Source organism: Dunckerocampus dactyliophorus, chromosome 16 (genome assembly GCF_027744805.1).
Source record: "Dunckerocampus dactyliophorus isolate RoL2022-P2 chromosome 16, RoL_Ddac_1.1, whole genome shotgun sequence".
NCBI lineage: Eukaryota > Metazoa > Chordata > Actinopteri > Syngnathiformes > Syngnathidae > Dunckerocampus > Dunckerocampus dactyliophorus.
In genome coordinates this window covers 7,342,259-7,369,002 of record NC_072834.1, presented here as the reverse complement: position 1 = coordinate 7,369,002, position 26,744 = coordinate 7,342,259, and the positions used below count along the sequence as shown (strand labels likewise).

The 26,744-nt window shown below is 39.9% G+C and overlaps 1 protein-coding gene across 1 annotated transcript in view; it reads left to right on the top strand.

The window, feature by feature from the left end:
* The window catches only part of ephb4a (eph receptor B4a), a 53,440-nt gene that overhangs the window by 11,235 nt on the left and 15,461 nt on the right, over positions 1-26,744 (top strand). Inside the window, exons 2-5 of the mRNA XM_054754764.1 lie at positions 15,532-15,602; positions 18,492-18,773; positions 21,270-21,657; positions 23,437-23,589. Of these exons, the coding sequence (XP_054610739.1) occupies positions 15,532-15,602; positions 18,492-18,773; positions 21,270-21,657; positions 23,437-23,589 (894 nt within the window). The remainder of the gene's footprint in view (positions 1-15,531; positions 15,603-18,491; positions 18,774-21,269; positions 21,658-23,436; positions 23,590-26,744) is intronic.

Here is a 26,744-nt window from a genome sequence, read left to right as displayed (position 1 = left end):
TTTCGGGACACTTTTTTTTTCCCTTCCCGTGCAGTAGCAAGGAGGATTTTGTATTTAGAGAGCATCAAAACTGATGTTGAGTCCAGTAATTAAAAAAAAATAATTAAAAAAAATAAAAAATTTGGAAACTCAACTGAATAACATGTTGGGGAGTTGTTGAGATTGTTGAGTGAAAGGTTGGAGAATATTAAAAAAATCCAACTATAGTTATATAATAGTGAAAAATTCCTACCTCTACTTTCTAATTGTCTCATCAAGTGTTGCCTCGTTATACGTCCATGATGCTTTATTTAATAGGACATTGCGTTTTTTCCCTACTGTTAAAAGCTAATCAAATTTTGTTTCCATTTCGTTTTCTACATAGCACCAGATCGCAACAGATGTAATTTAAGGATGCCTTCCATAGAGTCTATGCTTTGGCCTTTCATGAAACAATATAAAAATCCTTACCATATACTGTATTGACAAGACAGCATGTCATTTATGCTGCTTCATAGTCACATTTACAATTTTTCATTTGTTCTTCATATCATGCATGGACTAGTGATTGCATTCATTACGTAACACTTTCTGTGGTTTTCTGTTATGAAAGGTAGTGGTTATCAAATGTGCCTGTCGGGAAGCGATCGCGATGCAGTCTGCTGTGCTGCATGTGTCAGTCAGTAAATTTACATGCGCTAAAAAAAACAAAGAAACAGCTTTTTAAAACGCATGTAAGCAACAAAATTAGATTGTGTTAGTCTTTTTAAGGATTTGATTAATAATTTCACTGATTGTATTAGTCCAGAGTTTCATGCTTTGCTTTACTTGTACGGATGTTTGTGCCACATACGAATGTGCAGCTTTCCAAATTGTATCATAACCAGCATTATTTAATAGGATTCTTATTTGTGAATTTATTAAGTCTAATGTGTCTTACTTGCTGATAGTAGGGGAACATGCTATTTTCATTGGTTATTGGTCATGATTATTTTAAAATGACTTTTATTGAAACAAAATGTTCCAAATACATTTTTACTACTTTTCACTACAAAATTTCGTATGTATCTTATTTTGCAAAAGCAGTGTTTCAGTGGCATCACAGTTAAAGAAGCATAATTTGTTTATTCATTACACGATATCGGCCTTGGTTGATATCAACACTGGGAATAAAGTGAACCCCCTGAAGCTGTAATCCTAGCAGAAAACTGCACCGCAATACCATGACTTGGAAAAAACTTTTTCTTTCAACATTTCTTCTCTAATTCATTCCTCCTCGCATAGGATTATGTATCAGGCAGCCACTCGGGAGCGGCAACAGTGCTCTCAAGAAGCTCTTCAGTTTTTCACATGGCCAGTTTATTTTTGAAGAGCACTTGAGAGAGTGCTGCCCATAATTGGAAGACGAGGGAGGTGAACTCACTTAGCGGCAGATCAATATTACGGAGATGCTGAAATGTGCTGTGGAGAGAGGCAATCGCATCAATCATAAGAGGGAGAGTGCATCACATTAAAGCCTCAAATGTGTCGACAGAGGAGCGCGTTCCAAACGGCGAGCATACATAGCAGAAAATTGGAGTCAAATTTAAGACTTGGTCTCGTTCTTGTATGTTATTTGTAATTAAACAAGAAAGCCTGTAACTTCCACTGTACGTACGCCACATCACATGCTAACACTGTCATCTGTTTTCCAACAGTCGTAGAGTACTGTAGTTCACGTTCATTTTTTGCTGCATGCAATCGTCTCTTTGGGAATATTTTTGGCCAGAGAGCTGTGCGCAAACGTTGTTTATACAAAGGAAGAGTCTGTTTGAGCCCAAGACGTACAAGAGCTGTACAGCTTTTGACACCGCGGGTCAGAACTCATTACTTGTGGGCGGTGATGTAAATGGCGCAGAACCAAGTTGATGTCTCATATCCTCTTTACCCTCTGTTAACCTCGCATTTCACACCAGGGTCGCTACTTTTATACCACCCTGATGGACGTACCCATTTCAACTTTGTGCGACTTTGAATCATATAACTCTTTTTATTTTCCTTCCTCACGAATTGCAATTAATTCAGCTGAAATTGCAGGGAATATTTGTTTTTGAGACAAGATCTTTTATTGAATGCTTTCTCTTGTGTTATCACACTCAGAACTATTTCATTTATTGCCCAAAAATAAAAGACTGCTGCTTTGGCGGCGAGAACAAAGTTATGTTGGAAAAACAGCCAGAAATGGAAACAATTTCAGGGTTGTACTGCAAAAAGAAGAATACTCAACCTTTTACCACTTAAAAAGCTGACCCGTGCAAAGGCTGACGTGGCTCTAATTTGGGGGAGACTCACCTCTGAATAAGAAGAAACGATCATTGGGGGTTTTCGGCTGCAGGCCTGCACCATTGTGCATATTGTGGACCCTTAAGGTCGTCTACCAGGGACATTTTGGGGGTTTAAACATGTACCAGCCCTGGGGTATATATTGGAATTCTGCAAGGCAGTCTTTGATGCTGATTGGTGCAGACTAGACTCATGCATCCATGAGTTTTATAACAGTTTGCAGGTCCGTGTGAACAGGACTTGTTTTGACAGCGTTGTCATCTGTTGTATGGCTGGATGGAAGACTATAAGTGCAACTTTTCAAAACTGATTTTAGATAGGTTGTTGTAGTGTAATCATACCCCAAGGGTGCCAAAACAATGACAGCTTGATATCAGAAATTAGCTTTTTAAAAATTATTTATTTCATGTATATACATCTATAATTTTCTATTTAAATTTGTCTTTACTTATTTATTTTACTTTTTTCAACACATATTTTTTTCTTCTTTGTTTCTCTTTTTCGTCTTTGCACAAGCAATCTACAGTAGCTATTGTTACACATTTTCTATTACTTTCATTCCCAATTAGAAAATTGTAACATGTTAAACACAAAAAGTGAGCGAACTATCAAATGTAAAAGCTATGAAAGCTATATACTATATAAAGCTTCTTCCTACTCCTTTTCAGACGTGTTGAATTGTGTAAATGTGTGATGTTATTTCTTGTAACTTGTGCATGTCTGAAACAGATCTTTTTCATACATTGATTTAAAACGCTTGTTGTCAACTGATTGGCTTGTGCTACAATGGAATCAGAAAGCCAGAAACGGACAATTAGGGGGATTTTCCTGTCAATGTTCCTGCCACCTGGTGAGTTCCCGTGGTGCGAAACCGCCTATTAAAGTAATATGTTTGTCCACTGTGATGAATGTGTGGCTCTCAGCCAAAACATTCAGAGGCCATGTTTCCAAGAAGTGCACTTTAATCTCCCGTGCCTCTGATTGACAGCAGTGTGGATCCTCTCTGGTTGCATCTTTGGTTTCAGTCCAGTGTGGAGAATACTCTGAAAGTAGGTCACATCCTGTCCTGGGACAGAGAGCAGTCCTCGCTCTTATTGATATGCATCCCAACAGACAAAAAAAGTGGGAGGAGGGGAAGCGTTGAACATTAACACCTTTCTTTCATCTCCAACTTGCTCGTCTCCCCAACCATTTCGTGAGATCACACATACTCAAAAGTAGCTGAACACATCCACGCCGGGCCACAGGAGGCTTTTGTTATTCAGTGTGCTGAAGTTAAACAGTGTCTGGCTCGCTTAATGCGAATAGTTTGCATGTCGGTGAGCGGCCCCCTTCAGAACCGGACACAGGAAAGGGACAGGAATTACAGGAAGCTGGGGTTTAATCTGACTAGACACAACTCTGCCATAAGGCACACAAACACGGGCCGTGCATGTATCCAAGCGTGTCTTTAAACACCTACATCGATAAGGCTGGGTCTTTTGGACTCCTAACAAGGCCTGGAATCTCAGGAATAACAAACATCAAAGTCTATATATTTGCAGCATAATTTAAGTACAGAGTACAAACAGCAATAGTGCAAAAGCAATGATGGTGTTCTAGCACAACATAACTGTAAAAAGGATTTTATTTTTAGGTGTCTGACAAAGAGTAAGACTATTTTAAACTCATTCAGAAAACACAACATACATCTCATGCCTCTGAAGTAGATCAAATCCACCTACAACTTTTTCCATGCACACAAAAGTCTTATTAAACTAAAGAGATGATCATTGACCCAAGAACAAGGGAAAAGGAGCAGCATAGACCCCTGTTTATTGATGAGGTGGAGAGGGTGAAAATCTTCAAGTTCCTTGGCACACACATCAGCGAGGACCTCACCTGGTCTCACAACACCCAACAAATTCTGAAGAAGTCCCAAAGGAGACTGTACTTCCTGAGAAGACTGAGGAAATTTGGCATGTCCACCACAATCCTGAGTTGCTTCTACAGATGCACTATGGAAAGTGTCCTTACCGCCTCCATCACTGTTTGGTACGGTAACTGTACAACACGTGATAGGAAGGCACTCCAGCGGGTGATCAAGACCTCACAGAACATTGTTGGGGCAGCCCTCCCCTCACTGCAAGACATTTATACATCTAGAGTCCTATGCCGAACACACAACCTCATCAAGGACAGCACACATCCACAACACTCACTATTCACACTCCTACCGTCAGGCAGACGCTACAGGAGTTTGAAGTCCAGGACCACAAGGCTGGCAAACAGCTTTTACCCACAGGCCATCAGGCTTCTCAACGAAGCACTCACACACGCCGCACGCAACACACGCGCACACTCATAGCACTTTATTTATTTATTTGTATTAATGTCTCTTCTGTTGTTGTTGCTTAATTTATTGGTATTTATGTTTCTGATGTTCTTACTCATTTTCTTGTGTTTTTTTTCTTTTTTTGGGAGAATGAACGGAACAAGAATTTCATTGCATAGCAGAGCTACCTGTTTTACTGTGCGTATGACAATAAAAACTCTTGAATCTTGAATCTTATTTCTCTCAAATATTGTCCCAAAATCTGCCTAGTCACTTGTGTGGCATATTGGTATGCTAATTACACAGCATGATTATTGCACAGGTGTGCCTTATGTTGGTCACGATAACAGGACACTCGGTATCTTGTGTGACCGCTATTTGCCTCAAATACCATATATGCCGATCCAGAACATCCCTAACATGCTGAATGGGTGACATTAGCCGTGAGTTTGCTGTTCTGTGTTGCAGAGCGAGTGGCCTATGATAGCGGTGGGGTTATGCTACGGGCAGGCGTATGTTACGGACAGTGATTACAGTTGCATTTTTGATTGCGATACCGTGACGAGATCCCGAGGCCCGTTGTTGTGCCATTCATCCACGACCATCACCTCATGTTGCAGCATGATAATGCATGGCTCCAAGTTGCAAGCATGTTTGGAATGTTCTGGATCGACGTATGCGGTATTTGAGGCAAGTGGTGGTCACACCAGATACTGACTGGTTTTCGGACCCCCCTGAACCCTCTCCCTCATACACTCCCCATTTTGGAGTGGCCTTTTATTGTGGCCAATCTAAGGCACGCCTGTAATAATCATACTGTCTCATCAGTGTTTTGATATGCCACACCTGTGAGGTGGATCAGTTATTTCAGCAAAGGAGAAGTGCTCACTAACACAGATTTAGGCAGATTTGTGAACGATATTTGAGAGAGGGAGAGGCCTTTGAGCATAGTAAGTAGAAACATAGTTCAAATATTTAGCATTTCAGCAGAAAAATCAACATTTCCCTTACTAGGCCCAGTTTTTTCTGAGAGCTCAGGGAGGGCGGTGGTGAACTTGTTGGCGCCCGTGTGTCGTATTTTTGTATTTTGTATTTTGTATTTTTCTTACAAACTGCAAAGTCCTAATCAAGTGTTGTCCCATCCACACTACAAAAGCCAAAGGAAGTCCATACGTTTGATTTCAACGGTGCTGACGCATCTTTCAGTTTAACTTTGTCGCTCGCACCGTCGTGCCTTTGTTGTTTGTTTCTTCCTCTGTGACTTCCGCCCAATTTTCTGCGACTCTCGTAGGGTGCGCCCCCTGCGTGACCCGACTCACTGAGGAGGAACGGTGAAAGAAGTTTATAGCGGCTATATTTTAGTCATAATAAAACCCAATACACAGTAAGAGCTTATTGGTAATTCATTATAAGTTTAAGGAGCTGTATGCAGCTGGCTCAAAATTAACCTTTTTTTCCACCCAAAAAATATAAGAACACGACCACCGGCTAGCATGTCACCAAATGTGGCTTAAAATAACAGCTTGTTTGAATTTTTAAAAACATTTTTCACATGGATGAATGGAAAATTGGTGTAAATTGTCGTTTGGCTCGAATAAGATGATTGTTCAGTCACCGTTTTGTGGTATTCACTTAGTTTTCAGTACCGCGTCACACACGCAAAAGCAGTCTCAGAGTGGCGATCAACAATTTGGCTATACGTTCAATGATAGTTAATGTTGGTAGCTAAACTTGGACAAATTGCTACCATTATCGGACAACAAACACAACTAGTGCGCGTGTTCTTAGCTAATGTACGCTAATCAGGAATAAGGTGCAGTATGCCGATAGTTCGCCATATATATAAGTCATTTTTTGTCTATATCACCACTACCTGCGATTGGCTGGAGACCAGTCCAGGGTGTACCCCGCCTCTCGCCTGAAGACAGCTGGGATAGGCGACCCTCGTGAGGACAAGCGGTATAGAAAATGGATAGATAGATCACCTCTACCAGGAGGAATGTCATACAAGTATGATAATCCTCAGCAATTATCGAAATTCTCAACTGACAAAACTGCGGTAATTAATCCCAGACCCCCATGCTCAAACTACTGCTACAAAGAGAGCCATTAATTTCCCCGACTGTTATGCTAGCAGGCAGAAGGAATTAATATAAATGGCTTTGGGTTCACACAACTGGACAGCCTTTTGGAAAAGATGCATATTTGCTTTCCTAACAAGGGCTCTAAAAATACAAGTATGCCTGTTTGTCATGAGAGTAAATGAGGTGGAAACAGCCAACCGAAGTCTGTCCAACAATAATAAAGCCTCCAATTTAACCAACAGTCCAGATATTGTATTATTTTGAAGGAAATATCTTTTTTGTTTTTCCGACCGGCACAGTCCAGCTGTCCTCCAGTACATTTACATGTATGCTAAGCTAATGGGTCAGCACCATTGGCAACCTACCCCTTCGTCAACCAATTTATTTGGAAAAACATGCACCTAATTACCTAAGGCACCAGACGTAGCATTTTACAAAATAGAAAACATGTGCTCGATGCCTCCGCCAGTTGGGTATCCATCCAAAAGCTTAAAAAATAATCGTGAATATTGCAAAGTTGCAAAGGCTTGCTGGGGCCACACTGAAAAGAATCGTAAAATCCAAAGAGAGAAAAAGTCATAAAGTTGCAACAGTAAAGTCATAAGGTTAATAGAATAAAATAGTTACTATTACTTATTGTTATAAGACTATCGTTTAATGCAGGTATAGGTTTATTATTGTAAGAGTACAATGGTTTTATTATGGCAATGGTGGTATATTTGTTTTTGGAACACAATTCAACTTGTCTGAATAGGAGAAGGAAGAAGCAGAGCTGTCTTAATCCTACCCCTCCTCCATGTCTCAGCAATTACTGGTCATTTGTTCACTTACCTTGTTTGTCATTTGAATAATAAATAAGTAGATGCTTAGAAAATAAGAGATTCAAGTGAAATTAATACAGAAATAAATAAATAGGTGTATTATGATTCCGACACTTTTTTCTTAAACATTTCTCCCGTGATAGTACGACTTATTTGTAATTCTCTAACTTTATGACTTTATTTTTTTTTTCTTTTCAGTGTGGCCTTAATTCTCCATCAAACAAATATAAACAGTAAAGCCATAGGTGGCGCTGGTTTTGGGGGGGTTTTGCCTTTCAAATGTTGTTTCTTTACTTGACACTCATGTCGTGTTATTTCCTCTTTCTTCTCAAATTGCATTTTCGTCGTTATGCAAAACCATTATGTTGTAGATGATGTGAAAAGGCACATAAACCACTTATTTTATTTCCATTCGGTGTATTGACTTCTAATTGTCTAATAGGAGGCTTCAAAATGCACATTAAAATCAAGTGATGCCAGGAGTACAATAACTCATAAAGAAAATTGCCTCACCCCCTGAGAATGGAGGGGAAACAATCATAAATAAAGAGCTAACAAGCTATGCACAAAGTGCCAAAGTCCATTAATTGGTCCTTCACATCGTCGCTCGTCCTTATGTTTCTTTTTTTTCTTCCTGAAGGTGCATGAGGATGAATGAGATTCCTTAGCTTGAATTAAATGAGCTCTAATTGTAGCGGAACAGGCCTATAATTTCCCTCTTAGCTTCCCGAGCCACACGGAAAGTGGTAAATAGCGACGGGAAGGCAGTGAAAAGATGGAAAGAACTGTGATTGATGTCAGTTTCTGAACAAATGTGCTCTGCAGTCGAATATTAGTTTGCTAATCTAAAGCCTGAAGACAGGCGTAGACAAATTGAGGGTGTCATATTGATTGAAGCCCCCACTCTTTGTTAAAAAAAGAAATACAGAACCAGGTTTTACATTTCAAAAGAAAACTGTATGCAACACCCTCTATTGTTGTCCCCCTTTCTTGCAGAAAACATAACACCTTCTTCTTTTCTTTTTGTTATCCCGACATGGTTTGATGCTTCGTGTTACATTACATATCCATCATCGTTTGCTTTACACGCAAGCATATTTTGTTTCTTACATTTTTAAATAGAACTCTCATTTTTGTCGACCAATCAAGCCGAGTGTTCCTTCTCTCGTTCTCTAATGTGGACAACTGTACTGTAATTACTGTACAAATGTTTGTTTATGTGGTTAAATGTGGCCAGATGACGAGTCTTTATTGTTTCTACAGTTTTCTGGAACTGTGGGGGGGGAGTAATTTTCCGGAGAGTGGGTGGCCACCGCCAGCGTTGCAGAAAGAATGTAGGGGAAACGTCGGCTTCCTCTAACGGGACTTGATTCGGAGTCTGCTTGAGCAGGAGGCCAGGGCCGTGCATGCACATAATAGAATACACTCACCAGCTCACAAAAAACACTCACGCGTCCTGTCTCATAAAGCTTAATGATAGAGCTGTGATAAACAGTGATTACTATGCCTAAGCTTGGGTTGGGCGAGGGGGATTTGGGGCGGGCTTGCTGCTTCTTTTTCACCCTCTCCAATCAACATATGAACGTGTGGCAGGTGTGCACTTGAAAGAACACACGGATTTGATTCCAAATAGGACCGATGTCGCGTGAATGCGGCAAACTTTTTCATCCTCTGATCTTTGTCTAATTTTTCTATGCCCTCCATTTGCCATTTTACGGTTTATTGATAAGCCGTGATCAAGTGTCAGGCATTGAATGTAATTATCTGAATGATGGTATTTAACGTGGTTATCGTTACTGTGATTAGCATTTTAGGGTTCAGTCACACTAGGCAGCGGGTGTCCAAACGTATTACATTTTATTTTATTTGTATGTATTTGTTTATTTATGTACAGTAATTAATCAATTAATTCATTACAATATAACAGTCCACAGCCCACCAGGAATTATTTGTCTTCATTTAGTTGTAAAAGTGTTATACAATCTGCTGTATGTGCTTGGGTTCCTTTTTTCAGGAACAATTTTAACATCTGAAGGTTGTTTTTTCATTACTGCATGCTAAAAATGCTATACCACCTCAAAAAACAGAATCGAATTTTGCTGGGTTTTACAGGATAAGCCATCCAGAGTGTCCATGAATAAATGCTGTGGGGTCGCCAGTATGAACGATGAACTGTAAAACATTGACTATCAAGAGGATGTGAACCATACAGTCAGGGCCAAAAATACTGGCATGCCAAAGATACCAATGTTTTTGGCCAAAGATATTGGATTTGAAAACAAGGGAAATGATGGAGCTGCTGTATACACAGACCAGTGTGTGCTCTCTTCGGTGCGTTTGTGGCAATTTCAAGGATTCCATGTAGGAGATTAAGAAGAAAGAGGGCAAGAATTTTAGCTGTGGCAGTTTGTGGAGAACTTGCTGCGATGTCTGTTCTGAGGGGTGTGTGTGTGTGGCAGGCTTCACTGACACCTTTTAAAAATCATTTTGTGATGGCAAGAAGACCTTTTGCCTGCATCGGCGAGTACCTTTATCGAAGTCTTTCGATGATGTATAGGTCGGATATATGCGACCCAGCCGTTCATACTGAAGTCGCATCGCATAAAGTACTGGATTTATGTCCACATACGAACGAGGCCTGAGTCACATTTGGAAAAATTGGATTTGTGCTGTTCACACTGACATGAAAAAATCTGATACAGGTCACAGATGAGCAAAAAAATCAGAATTGACCTGCAGTGTGAACATAGCTATAGTGTCTTTGGTTACCGTAATGACAATGCTTCAGAAACCATTGGAGTAATTTTGATAGTTTAATATTTACGGTGGCCGCACGGTGGCGGTCTAGTGGTTAGCATGTTGGCCAACACAGTAACAGCCAGGAGATCGGGAAGACCTGGGTTTGATTCTCCCCTGGGCATCTGTGTGGAGTTTGCAAGTTCTCCCCGTGTGTGCGTTGGTTTTCTCCGGGTCCTTCGGTTTCCTCCCACATTCCAAAAGCATGCATGTTAGGTTAATTGGCGACTCTAAATTGTCCATAGGTGTGAATGTGAGTGTGAATGGTTGTTGTGCCCTGCGATTGGCTGGCGACCGGTCCAGGGTGTACCCCGCCTGTCGCCCGAAGTCAGCTGGGATAGGCTCCAGCATGCCCCCGCAACCCGAAAGAGGAGAAGCGGTATAGAAAATGGATGGATGGAATATTTACGGTAATTAGAAATAGCGTTATAAATCCTTTTGCAGCTTTGATATTAAAGGCTTTAATGGATTAATCCTTTAATGGATTAAAAAGCTAAGCAATCTGAAGAAATGATCGACATCTTTGTGTTATAGATGACAAAGTTAATTTGTGTAATGTCTAATAATATATGCCATTAATAATGAAGTTAAAAACTGGCAGCAGACCGAAAAAGGCCCCAGGGCTGCATTTTGGATACCACTGCACTAGGCCAATACCGTGCGTGGGCCTACTTCCCACATAAAGGTCCTTTTCCTCCCTGCTCTTTAATCGTCAGAGTTGCTCCTAATTAAGTCGGTGGGCCTTTCTGTTTTTCAAGTGAAAGCCGACGCATGTTTTTATTTCCCAAGGGGTGAAAGCATGTAGATAAAAATCTAGCGTGGCTCTCAGTAGAGCGCAGACTCCACCCAAGTCAAACAATGCTAATTGGGATCAGTTCCAAATAGCACACCTTCGTAGATACATACAGTAACTCCTGCATACGTTTACACAGGATTTTCCAAAACGTGAGTTGGTTTCTTTGAGTTTCTTTTATTTTTTAAAGTTTCACATGGGTGACACCTTTTAAAACAATCCTCATTGACCCGGAGCTGAAAAAATTGCATACCACACTCATACCACATGGTCCGACCAAAAAACATATCTTTATTCCACTTCCTCGCGTGGGTTGAACATTTGATGTGTCTCTGCTGCTCACTGCAAATATACGGTTTACTGGAGAGCTCAAAACTTCCACTTTGAAACCTGTTTTCAAACACTGGCATTTTACATCCTCCAAATGCAGTTGTCATGTAAACAAGTGACCAAAACAACATCCATCGTGCAATGTAAATCACAGTGGAAAACATTTCCTGTATCTGCATTTAATGAGTTCTTTGTTGACCTCTGCTCCACATCCTGCAAAGATTTTTGGTTCATCCAGTTTACAAACTAATTAGAATGAATGACAAATTTCCACCAGTACACATTGTTCACCTTCAAAGACGACACCCGCCTCCATATGAACATGCAAGAATGTCTAAATAAAGAGAAAAATGCGTCTCAGTATTACATTATATTGCAGAGTACAGACAAATAACTTAAAAAATATCCTGGGTAGATGTTTAACAAAATGGCGAGGTGATGGTGTGGTTTGTGTATTTAGATGCTGTGTTAGAGAGCAGTCACCCAGACAAGAAAATAACACGAGGTGGAACGCCGTAAGAAAGATTTAAGCAATTTGCTTTTGTGACGGTGAAAGTAGGGTTGGGGTTGCAAGCTCTGCAATTATGTGTGTGTATCTGTGAGTGTGTGTATGTGTGGCTGAGAAATGTATTGAATTAGCTGGAGGCAATATGTGAGCAGCAGTGGGTGTGAGCAGCAAAACACGAGGAGTCACCTGACACCTGATATTATTTATTATGTGTTCAAATGTTATCTTACAGAGCAAAAGCAGCTGCATAGAGGAGGATGTGGAGTGATGGTGCATTTTATTGTGTGTGTTTTTATTTTAAAAAAACCCCAAAAAAACTGTGCCTCTCAGTGTTGCTCTTTGGGGTGTGGTAAGTGTCTCACTTTACACATGATCACAGAGATGAATAAGTGTAGGCACTGCAGTTCTCAGTGTAATTAAATAAAACACAACCGGCGCTGGTGTGAAACACTGGGGAATCGCTGACTGGCTCACCGCTGCTTGTCGTCTTTCAACTGATGGGAGTCGGGGAAGGAATTTTTTGGACTCTGCGGGCAGCCAGGACCTTTCCCAGTCATATTCTCTTTCATACTAGTGAATGTGAGCAAGTGGAGGATGTTGCTGTGTGTAAAGTAGTCATCATGAGCATAACCTGAGATCATAGTTGATAGATGCAACTGTACATGAGATGGGGGCTCAGAAATGTGCAAATGCCTAGCTGTGTCCAGGCTGAGAAAACACCCCAGTACATATGCTTGGATTTGGGCATGTAGAGTCATGCCTTCGTCACGAAGAAATTATGTTGGGGGGAAAAAAAGCCTTACATTTACAAAATTAAATATTTCTGTATTAGAACACAAAGTGTTCTTTCTCCTTAACCTATGCACCGCCTCTCTCTCTATTAAGATATACCATATATACATATATAAAATCCTAATTTAAAACGCATACATTTGTTTGTGGTATTTAATTAATTTAATTTTAATTTAATTTAATTGTAAAAATAGATTAAAATACATTTAAAATTGTTTGTTAAATGTTATCACCCTGGTATTGACAAATGCTAATCTACTTTGATTCAATGTAAAGGCACTGACAAAAAATAAATAAAAATAAATATGTAGTGTAATTTAATTAAATTAAATTGAAATTTAGACCGGATGTAATTAAATTTCAAAAATAATAATGAATTTTCACTTGCCTCGGAAGGTTATTTCACACCCCTTGTTGAGAAATGCTGATCTACAGTATGGGGATTCAGTTGACAAAAAAATAAAAATAAAAATTATTTGTTTGTATTAACTTGCTGTCACAGTTTTTACATTGAATCAGATTAGATTAGGAGTTCCCCATGATGGGTTGGTACCATTTAACAAATTAAAAAAAATGTTTTTTAATGTATTTTAATATTTTTTTAATTACATTTAATTAAAATAAAATTTTAATGTATTAATATTTAAAGAATTAAAAAAAAAATTTCAGGTGAGGTGATTTTTTTTAATTTTTTTATTATTTTAAATCGTATTTAATCTAGATAGAGTCAAATAAATTTAAAACATTAAAAAAAATGTTTGTTAAATGTTAAAACCCTGATGATCCTGATGTAAAACATGTGACAAAAAATAAACACAAATTAATTAAAATGAATAAAATTTTGCATGTAATTTCATTTTTTTGTTTATAAATGAATTTTCACTCTTCTTGGAAGGTTATCTCACACACCTTTTTAAGAAATGATGGTGATTCAATGGACAAAACAAAAATTATGCAAAACACCCTTTAAAAATCAAAATTGTAAATCACCTCCCCTCTTGACAAAAATGAGTAGAAATGCTTTACCACTGCAAACTCCAACTACAATAATAAACAGGCAGTGTCAACCGAAAGTAAGCATTATTATCTTGGTGAACGTGTCATTTTTCATACCGTTCTTGTACTGGATGTTGTTACATGCGCAGGTGTGCCTAATGAAACGACGGCCAAAGTCAGTAAAACTCATGTAATCTGAGCATGTAGCACGTACTGGACCACTGAACAACATTTTGAGGCAAGTAAGGGATAGGAACAAGAAAAGCCACTGTTTGTGGCGTTGTCTCTAAATCAGAGTTTTGGCTGATTTTATTTCAGCTAGACGAGGAGCTAAGATAATGCAGGGGGGGGGAACCCTGTACATTTCCACTGAACAAAAGTGAACTTTTGGTTGTAAAACGACAATGATGGAGTCATAAATACCAACAATGTAGATAAAGGGAGGAAGTCTGGTTAAGGTGGCTGTTTGATCCCTGGTTGCTGATTTTCCAGCTACAGTTGAGAGGGCATTCCTTCCTGCCTAAGTGTGATGACTTCAAACATTTGTGTCACGTTCAAGCTCTTTTTTAAAAACCCAACTCATTGCTTAGAAAAGCAGTTTCACAAGAAATGCGATTGACGAAGCAGGTGAGTTGAAATGGCAAAATGATGCTGGATTCAACCAAGCATTTTAATAACCGCAATGATAAATCCAGGCTCAAACCACCATTCCCTCCTACATCCATTTTCACACTCTCCTTGATGGTGGCACACAAGCGAGTTACATTAAATTTTGTTTATGGGTCGAGCCAAGCTGCCCGACCCTGGAGATGAGATTTCTGGAGGGAATGCAGCAGCCTCTAAAACCTCATCCCGGCCGCAGAAGAAGATCTGCAAAGAAGAAGAAAAAAATGGCCTCCCGTGAAAAGAAGTCATTTCAAACGAAATAATTCACATGCTGCTCCGCTTTTATTGAGATCCTGAATCAGGGCACAACCTCGTCGGTTGTTTGTGAGCTGGAAACCGTCCCCCGTGAAAGATAACGGGGAAGAAAATCAATTCAATTGCAAGAGCAGATCGTGACCATAAGGTTTTAGGTCCTGATATACACTACGTGTGTTTATGACTGTAAGAGTGCAGTCAACGGCAGCTTTAGCGTGGCGGGTCGCAGGAAACGGTTTAGACGTGGGAGGAGGAAAACAAATACAGTATGAGGATTTTTGGGTTGGTGGGGAGCTTCCTGTCCAAATAATTGACTCATGAAACTCCGTCTTCTATCCTTCTCTGAGTGGAAGATGCTCAACAAATGCTGCGCAAAATATATCATAATAATGATGAATAAAATAAAGTAATCAAATATAAATAAATAAATTCGGCATATGCGAATGCAGTATATATAATAAATAAAGGTGTAGAAAACATTGTACAATGTATAAATAAATAAATAATATCAGATAGTATGGTATGGAAAATAATAATAATAGTGTATTTAAGTCTGGTCAGTAACTCATTTTTGACTGATACTGTTAGATTTATTTCGCAAAGGTTGCTCAATAAAGATGTTTGTAATATTTTGTTACACTCATGTAGCTAAATAGGGCAACCAAAAGCTCTCTGAATGTTCTGCGCTCCTTTTTCAGTGCCTGTGGGGTTTTTTTTTAGCCAATAAATGTGAATGTAAATCATTTTCCCCAAAATTAAAAATAAATGAATAGTCCCTGTAAAGGCAGCATGTACGATACAGATGTTGTTTAGTAGCTCATAGAGTGCAGGTGTACCTAATGATGTGTCTAATACAGTTCAATTGTCTTTCCCAGAGGTGCTGATGAACACAAAGACAGAGACTTCTGATCTGAAATGGACCATCTACTCACGGGCCAAACCAGAGGTATGTCAGCACTGGGTCGCCATCTTATCTCATGGGGATGGGGACTGGTTTTTTGGGGGGGGCTTCCAGCTGTCCTTTTGTTACATTGGCTATGAAAGAGCTCCTTATATGGCAGGTAACCTGGTAGCTAGGAGAGGGTGAATGCGGGATTTGAGAGTACATTGGAAGCAGATGCTTTGATGCATCCCATCAACCGTGGAGTGGAATCTACTGACAGCCCACAATTTTGGAATGCAGCAGCCCCCAAAAAACAGGCACATTTGTAATTTGATCAACCAACGAGTGGTTACTGGGTTATTTTTGCAGGCGGCGACCAAATTTGCTTCTCTGCTTGTGTCTTAGATGGGAAAATGTTCAGAGGCGATCTATAAACAGTGTTCTAAACAGGAAAAAACACATCTTGCTTTGATACGTCTTGTAAAGTGTTCTCAGCTGTGGCTGCATTATCAACAGCTAGACATGACGAAGAGCGATTATGATACCCTGATGAAACATTCTGTTAACCTCTTTCCCGCCCTGTGAGAAGGGCTGCACATAAAATGGATTCTCACACTAACACACAGTGTCATTTTTAAATGACAATTTTTAAAAACATTTTACTGAACTAGTCGCAACACAAACAAAGGCTGACATTTTATTCGTCGTTGGCATGTTGGTCGACGCTTCCTCCCTACTCTCCCCATCCCCCAGCGAACCTCACAGACCAGGGCGTGTTGGCTCTGCTGCCCTGGTTCTACCCGTTGACGGCCAAGGCGGCCGGCAAGGCTCGTTGGCTATAATTAATCAGCTTGCAGGAGGAGTGATTGCGTTAATTGACTTTTTGACATGTCATGGTCAACACACGGCGTGTCGCGTACTTTTATCTGGTCACACACGCGCAAGCAAGCACACCAGACTTGAACAGGACTGTCAGCTCGGCATCCACTTCCGTATTGTGCCTTGCGCGGTCTTGGCCGCCATGATGGTGAGTAGAATACAGAAACATTGCATTGTAAACATGTCCTCGGCACACTGCTCAGCCATTAATGGCTCAAATAGATGGTCCAAAAGACATTTTTCATTTCCCCCATAACAACGACAGGTATGTGTCATAAAAATGTTGTAAATGTATAACACCGGTTATTGTAAATAAACAGGACAGTGGACAAGACTCACAAAGTGTATATTGCGTGGGACTCCCACACAACATAGCTCGAAGCTAATTTGTTTCTTTGGGTGATTAGTTGAAGTCATGACAAGTCAGTGATGATGATGATTTAGGCTAGTCTATCAAATGTATTAACATTGCCATTACTGGAATAAATGTTGCATTGTATAAATACTTCCAGTTAATTATCCGTGTAACATAAGAATTATATTACATTATATTACACTTATATTGAATATAAGAATTATATATAATAATTATATAAAATAATAATATGAAAAAAGTCAAATAAAGAAGGAAAAATGTTCTTTCATACTGTAAATAATAATCTATATATGTATATATATTAGGGATGTCCGATAATATCGGCCACCTGTAATTATCTGTCTGGTACTGGCATAAAAATGTAATATCGGCCAACGTCGGTATCACTTTTATCCTCTACAATGAAAGCCGATACAGAGCTTTCAACGCCAACGTTGAGTACTCGTAATGCAATCAAATAAGAATATAAAATAAGAACATGACAGTCATCAGTCAAAATAATAATCAGCAAGTTCATGTATTTTAAACGATACCCCTTTAACTAAAATAAATAAAAAATTTTCCAAAAACAACATAAATCAAGGCACAAGAAACACAAAGTATTCTTATATAAAAAATAACAAAAATATGTAATACATTTATTTATATATAATACTTCAAATTGTTTTCAAGATTTAAAAAAAATTATATTATATATATATATATAAAATATAATTTGTTTTAAATCTTGAAAACAATATATTATAAAGTAAAAAAGTAATATATTCTATGAATGGATATACAGTATATGCATATATATATACAGTATATATATATATATATATATATATATGCATGCATCACGATCAGTTATATGCGAACTCTGCACATTAAATCATTCATAGAAATGTCTCTATTTGACGGCATTTTAAAGCCATCGGCAGTGAACTCCGCGTGTGTTTTCGTTGTCACTCCTGCAGGACGTGTCGTGAGTCTTCCTAACAATCAACGTTTGTTTATGGAAATACGAGCTGCCACAGTCCGCAGTGTTTCATTTAGGATTAAAAGGGAAAATCTCTCTTGAAAAAGACTCAGAACCTGTCTCTCAGTGCGCCGCTGCTCTCTCGGCTGCCCCCTTCAACACATCATCTGCACAGATTTTTTTGGTAAACATTTGCATATTTACATAACTGAGATTCTTCAGCAAATCTGCTCGCTGGTGCCTTGATTATGTTCATGTCAGAGGGGTTTCCTGCACTCTGGAACATTTTGATGATGAACATGGCTTCTGTTGATTTAAATATTTTGTGTCGCATTGTGGTTTATTTCACTCATTTGTGCAGATTTGTTCCCTCAGACTATGTTGCTGTAGCAAAAGCAGTCTAGGTTGCTGCATTGTGCTCTGCTTGACAAGTGGGATTTAAAATCCCACAAGCTCCACTGCAGCTCAGTGTGAAGAATGATTTCAAAACCATAAGAATCCAGGTTGTGCTGCAGCCGAATCCACAGCACACACCTCCGACAGGAAAGCAGCAGCAGGCCAATGAAGAATAGAACATTATTTAGATGAGAGACTTTTAATGTGGCCGCTGCAAACGGGCTCCAGTTTTTACTGGACAATTAAATGCAGCCGCGCTAACAGAAATGTTCTACTGTTTAGTTTTCTGGGTCACATTCCGTTTCAAGCAGCGGGTTGTAAGACTTGTCTTTTCTCTCAGTGGGAGGAAATGAGCGGTTTAGACGAGGAGAACAACAGTGTGAGGATCTACCAGATCTGTCAGACTGACAGCTCTTTCAGCCACTGGCTGCGCAGTGGCTTCATCCAGCGACGAGGAGCCTCGCAAGTTTACGTGGAGCTGCGCTTCACCATGATGGAGTGCTCCTCCGGGAACGGCCACCACCGCAGCTGCAAGGAGACCTTTAACCTCTACTACTATCAGGCCGACTCCAACGATGCCACAGCCACATACCCACCATGGATGGAGAACCCCTACAAAAAGGTACGCCCACTTGTTAATTTTCTTGGAGCTAGCAGGTGTTGAGGCCCACTTCTTATGTTATCGTGTAACATCAGTGACTTCTGACCTCTGTGGGATGAATGGACAAAAATTCCAACAGATGCACTGCGAAATCTCATAGGAAACCTTTCGAGAAGAGTGGAAGCTGTTATACTTTTAACTTCAAAATGATTCACACCCTGGCCTTGCCTGGATGAAGTGAATTTTCATCTAGTGAATGGGTCTCTTTTAATTAGAAATAACACATTAATGTAATAATTATATTAAAAATAATATAAAATATAATTAAATTAAAAGTAAAAAAAAAAAAATAATATCCAAACTTATTGTATTTTCTACATTTTGACAAAAAGGTCCACAAAAAAGCATTATTTAGATTTCTATTATTAACAGTAGCGTGAACCTGCAGAGATCTTTGCATGGATCTTCTATTCTATGTTCAGTATATTTTGTATTTGTTAGTCGTAGGTGAAATGGAAATTTCATGGTTGTAATTGTTACATTACTGAGGCGTAGTGATGATAAAATGAATCTTGGTTAACATTTGGTCTTTTCCTGATTGATGATTTAATCCTGGATATTGGGGGGAAAAGGACACAAAAACCTGACAGGAATATTTTTGGTTTTATTGAGTGGCTCCGATATGAACTGGAATTGCACAGCACATCGGTGTGCTGTTCGCTAAACACACACACTATTTCTGCTGCACAGACCATTGACCAAGTACAGGAACTATGGAAATCCAATAACTATCATTACCCTTTGTGTCTTCTGTCGTCACGCTCGTGAATTAGCATAAGAAGAGCCTTGAACGTCTTCAAGAAAATGCATTGATCTGTTTTTCCGAGGCGCTTGCTGATGTTTGCGTGAGAGCACACAGTCGGCGACACATCCCGGAAACATTTGGGAAGATTGACAAGTTGAATGGCCAGCCCTCTGCTCTTATCCCCCTCCAAACCTTTGTATGAGATACATTACCAAGCTATAATCTCCTGGAAATTATACACCGACATAATGGCATACGTATTCAGTATCATGAAAAATTATTAATTCCATAATTTATTTACGTGATACTAAGGCTGCAACCAACGATTATTTTCTTAGTCGATTAATCTGAAGCTTGTTGTTTTGATTATTCGAATAATCGGTTATGCCCTAGATGGACCAAATCAACGTGAACCAAACACAAACAGTTATTGGTTTGGTTGGCAACATAATGTACCTGAAATGATCACTGTTTTCCAATGTCTAAGCTGACGTGTGTGATTATTTTGTTTTGCCCAAAACACCAAGATAATAGCTCTGCTTTCATGGATGACTAAGGAAAATATTCACATTTTAGAGGCTAAATTCAAAGGATATTTACATTTGGAAATCAACAAACGATGAATCCAAAACCAATATATTTATCCATTAATTGGATAGTGGATTAATCATCAATTCATTGATTAATTGTTGCCGCTCTAATGCTACACGTCTATTAAATGAGTCTGGAATATCAAATCCATAGGAACCCTATAAGCAAGAAGCTAGGCTATCGTTATGGGGTGAAATTACTCCACATCAATAAAATGTTAATTGTGTACTGATATCTGAAAAGCATGTGGTGTCCAATTGTCATGGTGTTTATCACTGGCATGAATGTTTGTGTGTGCCAGGTTTTATTTGCCACCACTTTTTTATTTTTATCTATTTTGTTATGTTTTCACATGTTTTTTATGATGTGGTGGTGATTGAACACTGCAAAACATAAGAAAGCCTGTCAAGTTTTAAGTCAGCAGGTTTGGCGAACGTGTCATATTAATAATTTTTTTTTCTTTTGGCTTTTTAGAATTCGGAATACAGTATAAACATTTAACATATACTTCTAACATACAGTATACAGCCAGAGTCTGAATAATTGCGGCCCTAAATTTGGCTGCAAAGAGAACACCAACTCCATATGTGCTTTCATTTCCACTTTTTGCAGGTGTATTGGCCAGATTACTTTTGTCCCAATAGTGTATTCTAAATATCATCATAGTGTCAACCCCTCCCATTTGTTAATAAACGGGATCTGTTTCTTAACACAATTTATGTGGTTTAATTCTCTAAACACATCCAAACGGACCAAAATGATGCAGCTGCCCCTCAATTTTCCCTCAGGGATCAAAAAAGTATTCCGATTTTGATCCTGGAACACACTGAGGGAGTTTTAAAAAGTGCATGCCCCTTCAAATTTTACTATGGGTAATGTATTTTTCACAGTGACGGCCCCATACGGGAGTGTGTGTCACATCTGCATATAAAGGTTTATAGTATAGGGAAACAATGGTTGCCAGGAAGGTAATAAATCAATGTAAACTTCTAATAGCATACTTGGAAAAGTGTTGTAAAGTAATGTAAAGCATATGTGATGTGTACTTAATGGATTGAAGCTGTTGATCTCGTGTGCTGGAATGTGGCCATAATAAGATTCATTCTGTGTTTCTGTCCAAGGTTGATACAGTGGCTGCAGACTTTCTCCTCAGGAAGGACGAGAGGAAATCCAACATGAAGACCTTAAGACTCGGCCCTTTGTCCAAGAGAGGCTTCTACTTGGCCTTTCAGGCTCAGGGCGCCTGCATGGCTCTGCTCTCCGTGAGGGTTTTCTTCAAAAAGTGCCCCCCCTTGGTCAGCGCTCTTTCTTCATTCCCCGAGACGGTTCCCCGCACTTTAGTACAAGAGGCACAAGGTGTGTGCGTGGAGCACGCCTCACAGCAGGGACCAAGACCTCGTCCTCCCAAACTCTTCTGCGGAGAAGACGGCCAGTGGGTGGGCCAGCCGACCACCTCCTGTGCCTGCCTTCCTGGATATGAGGCCGCCGACGGACACACAAGATGTACAGGTAGGAAGGAGATGATGTTAGCTTGCATACTGTGTGAGAGCGTGTCTGTGCAGGCGACAACTACTCCACGGGCCATGTGAGAAACAATGGTGAGCTGAGGGTGGGGTGCTCTGAGGGTCTGCGCTATGCAGAGGACGCAAGAGGGCAGTGCATTTAATGAGGAGGGGAAATGGTGACACAGAGGGGTTGGGGGAGAGGTCAGCACTTATCTCAGAGGGGAAGAGCAGGGTCAGAGGCTTACTGCTGGGGCAACTTATGGTTGAGTGCGATAGAAGGGAGAGGAGTGTGTGTGGGATGGTGACTATATCGCTATGAGCACATCAAAGGTGCGAGAAGAAGGGTGATTCTCTCAACAGCTCGGCCTAATGAGTCCAATTAGCAAGACATACTGACCTCATCACAATGGCAGCAGAATGCACCTAAAAGTTGGGAGGAGAAATGGTCACGGCTCAGTTCATTTCAAACATGACTGGCAAAGTTACATTAAAGAACGTCATATGCTTACACTTGCACAATTCAGCATGTCTGAAATGGGGTAGGTAGGTTGATCTCGCTGCCACATCGTGTCTTTGGGATCAGTCATCAAAACTCACGTCTTCAATGATGGTAAAAGTAACCTTAAATGTTCATTTATCCCTTTCATTCATCATTTATATGTGTTTCTATGCATTTTGAATTGTTTCATGCATGTCAAACCATAATTTAAAAATTCTTTTTCTGGAACGGATTAAATGGATTTACATTATTGATTGAAAAATTGATTCGGTGAGCGTCCATTGCGGTTCGAATCAGTCATTCTGGAACGAATTTATGACGGAAAACCAAGGTTCCGCTGTAATATGATAATAAATGAGGAATTCGGGATAAATGTTAGGAGACACAGTTAGTGCTCAGCATTCATCTTCCTCCATATGACTTGTCAGCGCCATATGCTGATGCTATTTCTTAAAACGATGGCTCCATTCCACATACTGATATGCTAAATATATATACAATGTAATGCATTTCTCCATGTTTTTTTTTGTTTAGCTCTATGGGGATTGTTATAATTTGTAGAACAAAAAGCCTAACTTCTTTGCTTACAGGGTCGTTGTTTTTTCTAGCTTTCTGATTGAACACCCACCATACCATTAAGGGAAATTACCTTTATAAGAAGATTGAACACTTAATGTGCTGAAGAAAATTAAATTGACTCTAATAGCATTATCTTGCACATAGCAATGCATATATTTACTGGGTCAAACTCTAGAATGTACAACACATACATGCTGTCAGTTTTGTTTCATTTGATGGATGAGCTTGATTGTTTGCAAGAAAGCTCTCCCTGACCATAAAGCTGACTAGTTTATTTCCCTGTGGGCCAGTTAGCAGTTCAAAGTGTTATTCCCACTGAAAGCGACACCTTGATTTGTGTTTGAGTCACTGATTTGTAGCTGTAGGTGAACTCTAGTTCATCTTTGAAACAAACAAGGCTATGAAGGCACTTCCTGTAGCCAAGTGTCCTTAAGTAGCATCCGATCACTGCTCATCATACTAAACAGAAACAGAAAATGTGTAAGGACGATCATGTGTAGTTTGCCCTCCCCTCCCCTCCCCTCCCCCGCCAATTAAAAAAGGCAACTAGGTTATCTGATTTATGGCATGGCCCTCATTACATGCTTCCCTCAGCCCGTCTGCAGCCATCTGGCACCTGAGCACAGCTAACAGGCATGTGGGATTCACAGGTCATATCCAATGTAAGAGCTCTCATAATGCTTGTCCTTCATTTGTCCTCCGCAGCTTGTCCTGTGGGTCACTTCAAGTCCACAGCAGAGGGACAGTGCACAGTCTGTCCTGGAGCGAGCCACGCCTCCATCAGGGGGGAGTCTGTCTGTGCGTGCCGGCCCGGATACTTCCGTGCACCATCAGACTCTCCCGACACACCTTGCACGAGTGAGTAAGGGGCGTTTTCAGGTCAAAATGGTGAAGTATTTTATCCTTTCAGCCTTTCATCCAAACTGAAAGGGTATTCTGGATGCCCTGGAAGTGTATTTTTTGAAAAACGCTTACAGAGTGGGAAAATCGGAAAACGCCAGCTTGTGGTTTCCATGTAGACAGCTGAAACCACTGTTTTATATCTGAACAGTTTGACGGACATGGCTCACCATAGTCGAGATTCTCCTGATATTTTGTTCTCTATTTTGTTTTGTCTTCTTCTCCAAAATGACTCGCAGAGGTAAGTAAGTCTAGATGAGCCTTGGAAGGCGGAAGACGACCGACTTATGCGCATGTGTTCTTTCTTCTTCTTCTATTGCGTGTCTTTTCACAGGGCCACACTTACGTGTGTCTTGTGTATTACATTGTTGTCACCCAGTGATGCGTTCCCGTCTGGATGCAACTATTTACTAATGTGGCAAAGTGTGACAGGGCCTAAACATGGCATTTACTTAAGTATGCAAATATAAAGGGGTTAAGATACGCACTTCTTCTACTGCTTCTGGTGATACTTTTTTCTCCGCTGTAATCTGCTTTGTGTCTTTTGTCCCACATCTGGCCATTGAGATGTATTTCTTTAGTGCGGGGGTTGGGCTCCCACTCAAAAGTTTGAAGTAGCCATTGATGGTCTTAAGTGTCACCGCCATGTTGATTTAGGGGCTGCTAAGTATTTTATCGTTTCAGCGTCTCATCCACATGGAAACAGCGTTCTGGGTTCCCTGAAACAGTTTTTTTTTTTTTTTTTTTAAACGGCTTGCAGAGTGGGAACATTCGAAAATGCGTGACGTCACCGTCACGTGACCAGAAGTGAGCTTTGACAACAAGCCAATATAATATCGGAATATTTCGAGTGTCATGAGTCAAAGCAGTCGACATTGTGCTGGTATTTTCTTGTCTTATCCTCCCAAAATGTGGAGTATAAATTTGAATTGTTTGTGTCTTTGGTGTGTCTTTAATTTTATATTATGAAATGTATTGTTGATCATTCATAACCTGAGTGGGCTGATCGCATTTTATGGCTTGACCTACCCCTTCTAATCATGCCAGGAGAGCGGAAGTGTGGCGTGCTTGTGCGCGGATCACTGCGTCCGCGCTAGCCAAACATTCTGTGCTTTAGGTGTGAAGTGGCTCCAGGCCGAGTGTGAGAAAGAATCCCTTCTTGTAGGATGCGGGGGGGGCTCTTAACAATTAGGTGTGTTTCCTCGTAGTAGCCATTAAAGAGGACGTGAAATTTGGAGTACTCACTTGACACAGGTGTGATATCACCTCAATGAAACCCAGTTGTTACCGTTAACTGTAATTACCGCAGCTTAATCTTACACCACATAATGAGCCTGTTTCTATTCTCTACTTTGTTTTCAATCCAAGCTGCCTCTCAACATAAATCTTTTAGCCAACTGTTTTATTGTAGTATCGACTGACTAAAAATCAGATTTAATATTGATAATGGGATATTGATTGAGCCTTCGGTTTGTAAATATGCAATTTGCAATAATTGTAAAGCGCCGATTATGCGAGGGGCGAGTAAGGCACCTTACTTTAATACTTCTAAACTCAAAGATGAGAAGCGAGCACCGGTACTGCACAAAAAAGTCCACAGCTGTAACCAGTTTAGAATTCCACTGATTGCTGGTTGTATTAGTCCAGTGTTTCATACTTTGCACTTACTTCTTTCTTATGCAGATGTTTGTGCCACATAGAAATGTGCAGCTTTCCTAATTATATAATTTATGTTGGTCGTAGGCCATGTTCTAATAGTTTTCATGACTGTAACTATTTACAAAATGTTTAGAATATGGCAGTTTTTGTCTTATTTTGCACAAACGGTGTTTACTTGTGAAATGCATCCAGCGGCATCACAGTAAACGATGAGATGTGACGAGATGTGACATGACAGTAGTTTGAGGGAAGAGCTCCTGCCTGTATCAGTACGTGTATCAGTAATGAAGCACTGCATAATAGATCTATAAGAAAGTCGAGCATCTCTAGTAATAATGTTTAATCTGACTGTTAGGTGGGAAAATGAATCACCTTAAAACTACCTTCCCCCAGGTGATCACTTGTGAATTCATACCCCACCCGAGTGCGTGTGTGATGTTGCCCCACTTGGGTTTCCAGTGAGAAAACTATTTGCACGTAAGGCAGCTGGAGGCTCCGTGACAAAGCTCTGTCTCCTTGGCAGCGGCAGTCTCAGTGGGTCTTTGCTTCGTCTCGGCTCGAGGCAACAGCTATCTCCTCACCACTTTCAGACGACGATCATTATCATCCAGCGACCGAGTTCCAGCGAGGCGTAATTGCACCAGTTAAATTCCGCCACACATACACTGCCGCTGTGACGCAAAGGGCTCTGCAGGATCATTGTTCTGCTTCCTGGCTACATGTAAAGACTGAATAATATGTCTTCAGTGTATATGGCAAACAAATGCACCGTGCGGGTCATGGAAAGGTGAAGCGGCGTTAAAAACGGAACAGGAAAGGTTATAATTGGATTTAACGGAGACATTTGACACAGTGTCATTGCATCAGCGCTCAAAAATGAAATGATTGTTTTAATTTAGACGGTTAGAGGGATTACACCACATTTGTGGCTGTTTGAAGTTTTTTGGTTTGATGTGAAGTGTTCCCACAATGGATTGGGTTAATGATAATTAATGAATGTATTTAAAGATTGGCGTTTGTGGAACTGATTGTTGTAAATGCGTGCTGTACTTGGTTGCAACCAGCAGGGGCACTGCTGATCTGTCTCAACTATGCACTACTTTGGCAGATTTTTAAGTGAAGATATCCTTTTTTGAAAAACACTCTTATATATATTATTGTTAAATAAAGATGTAAAAAACAGAAGAAAAAAAGAATTACTTTAAAGCGACTACTGAGTGGTCTGAGCGACTTTTTGAGTGGAAAGTTGTCTGCTTGTTATATGGACAAATAAAATGATGTATGTTTTTTTTTTTTTTTTTTTAAAGCTTATTCACTTTAACATCATGACATGAATGAATGACTTTCAGAATGTTTACATTTTAGTATATAATTTACCACAGTTGCAGGGTGTTAAATAAGCTTGAATATTATTGACCATGAAAGTGCCTTAACTCATCCTTGGACTACAACCC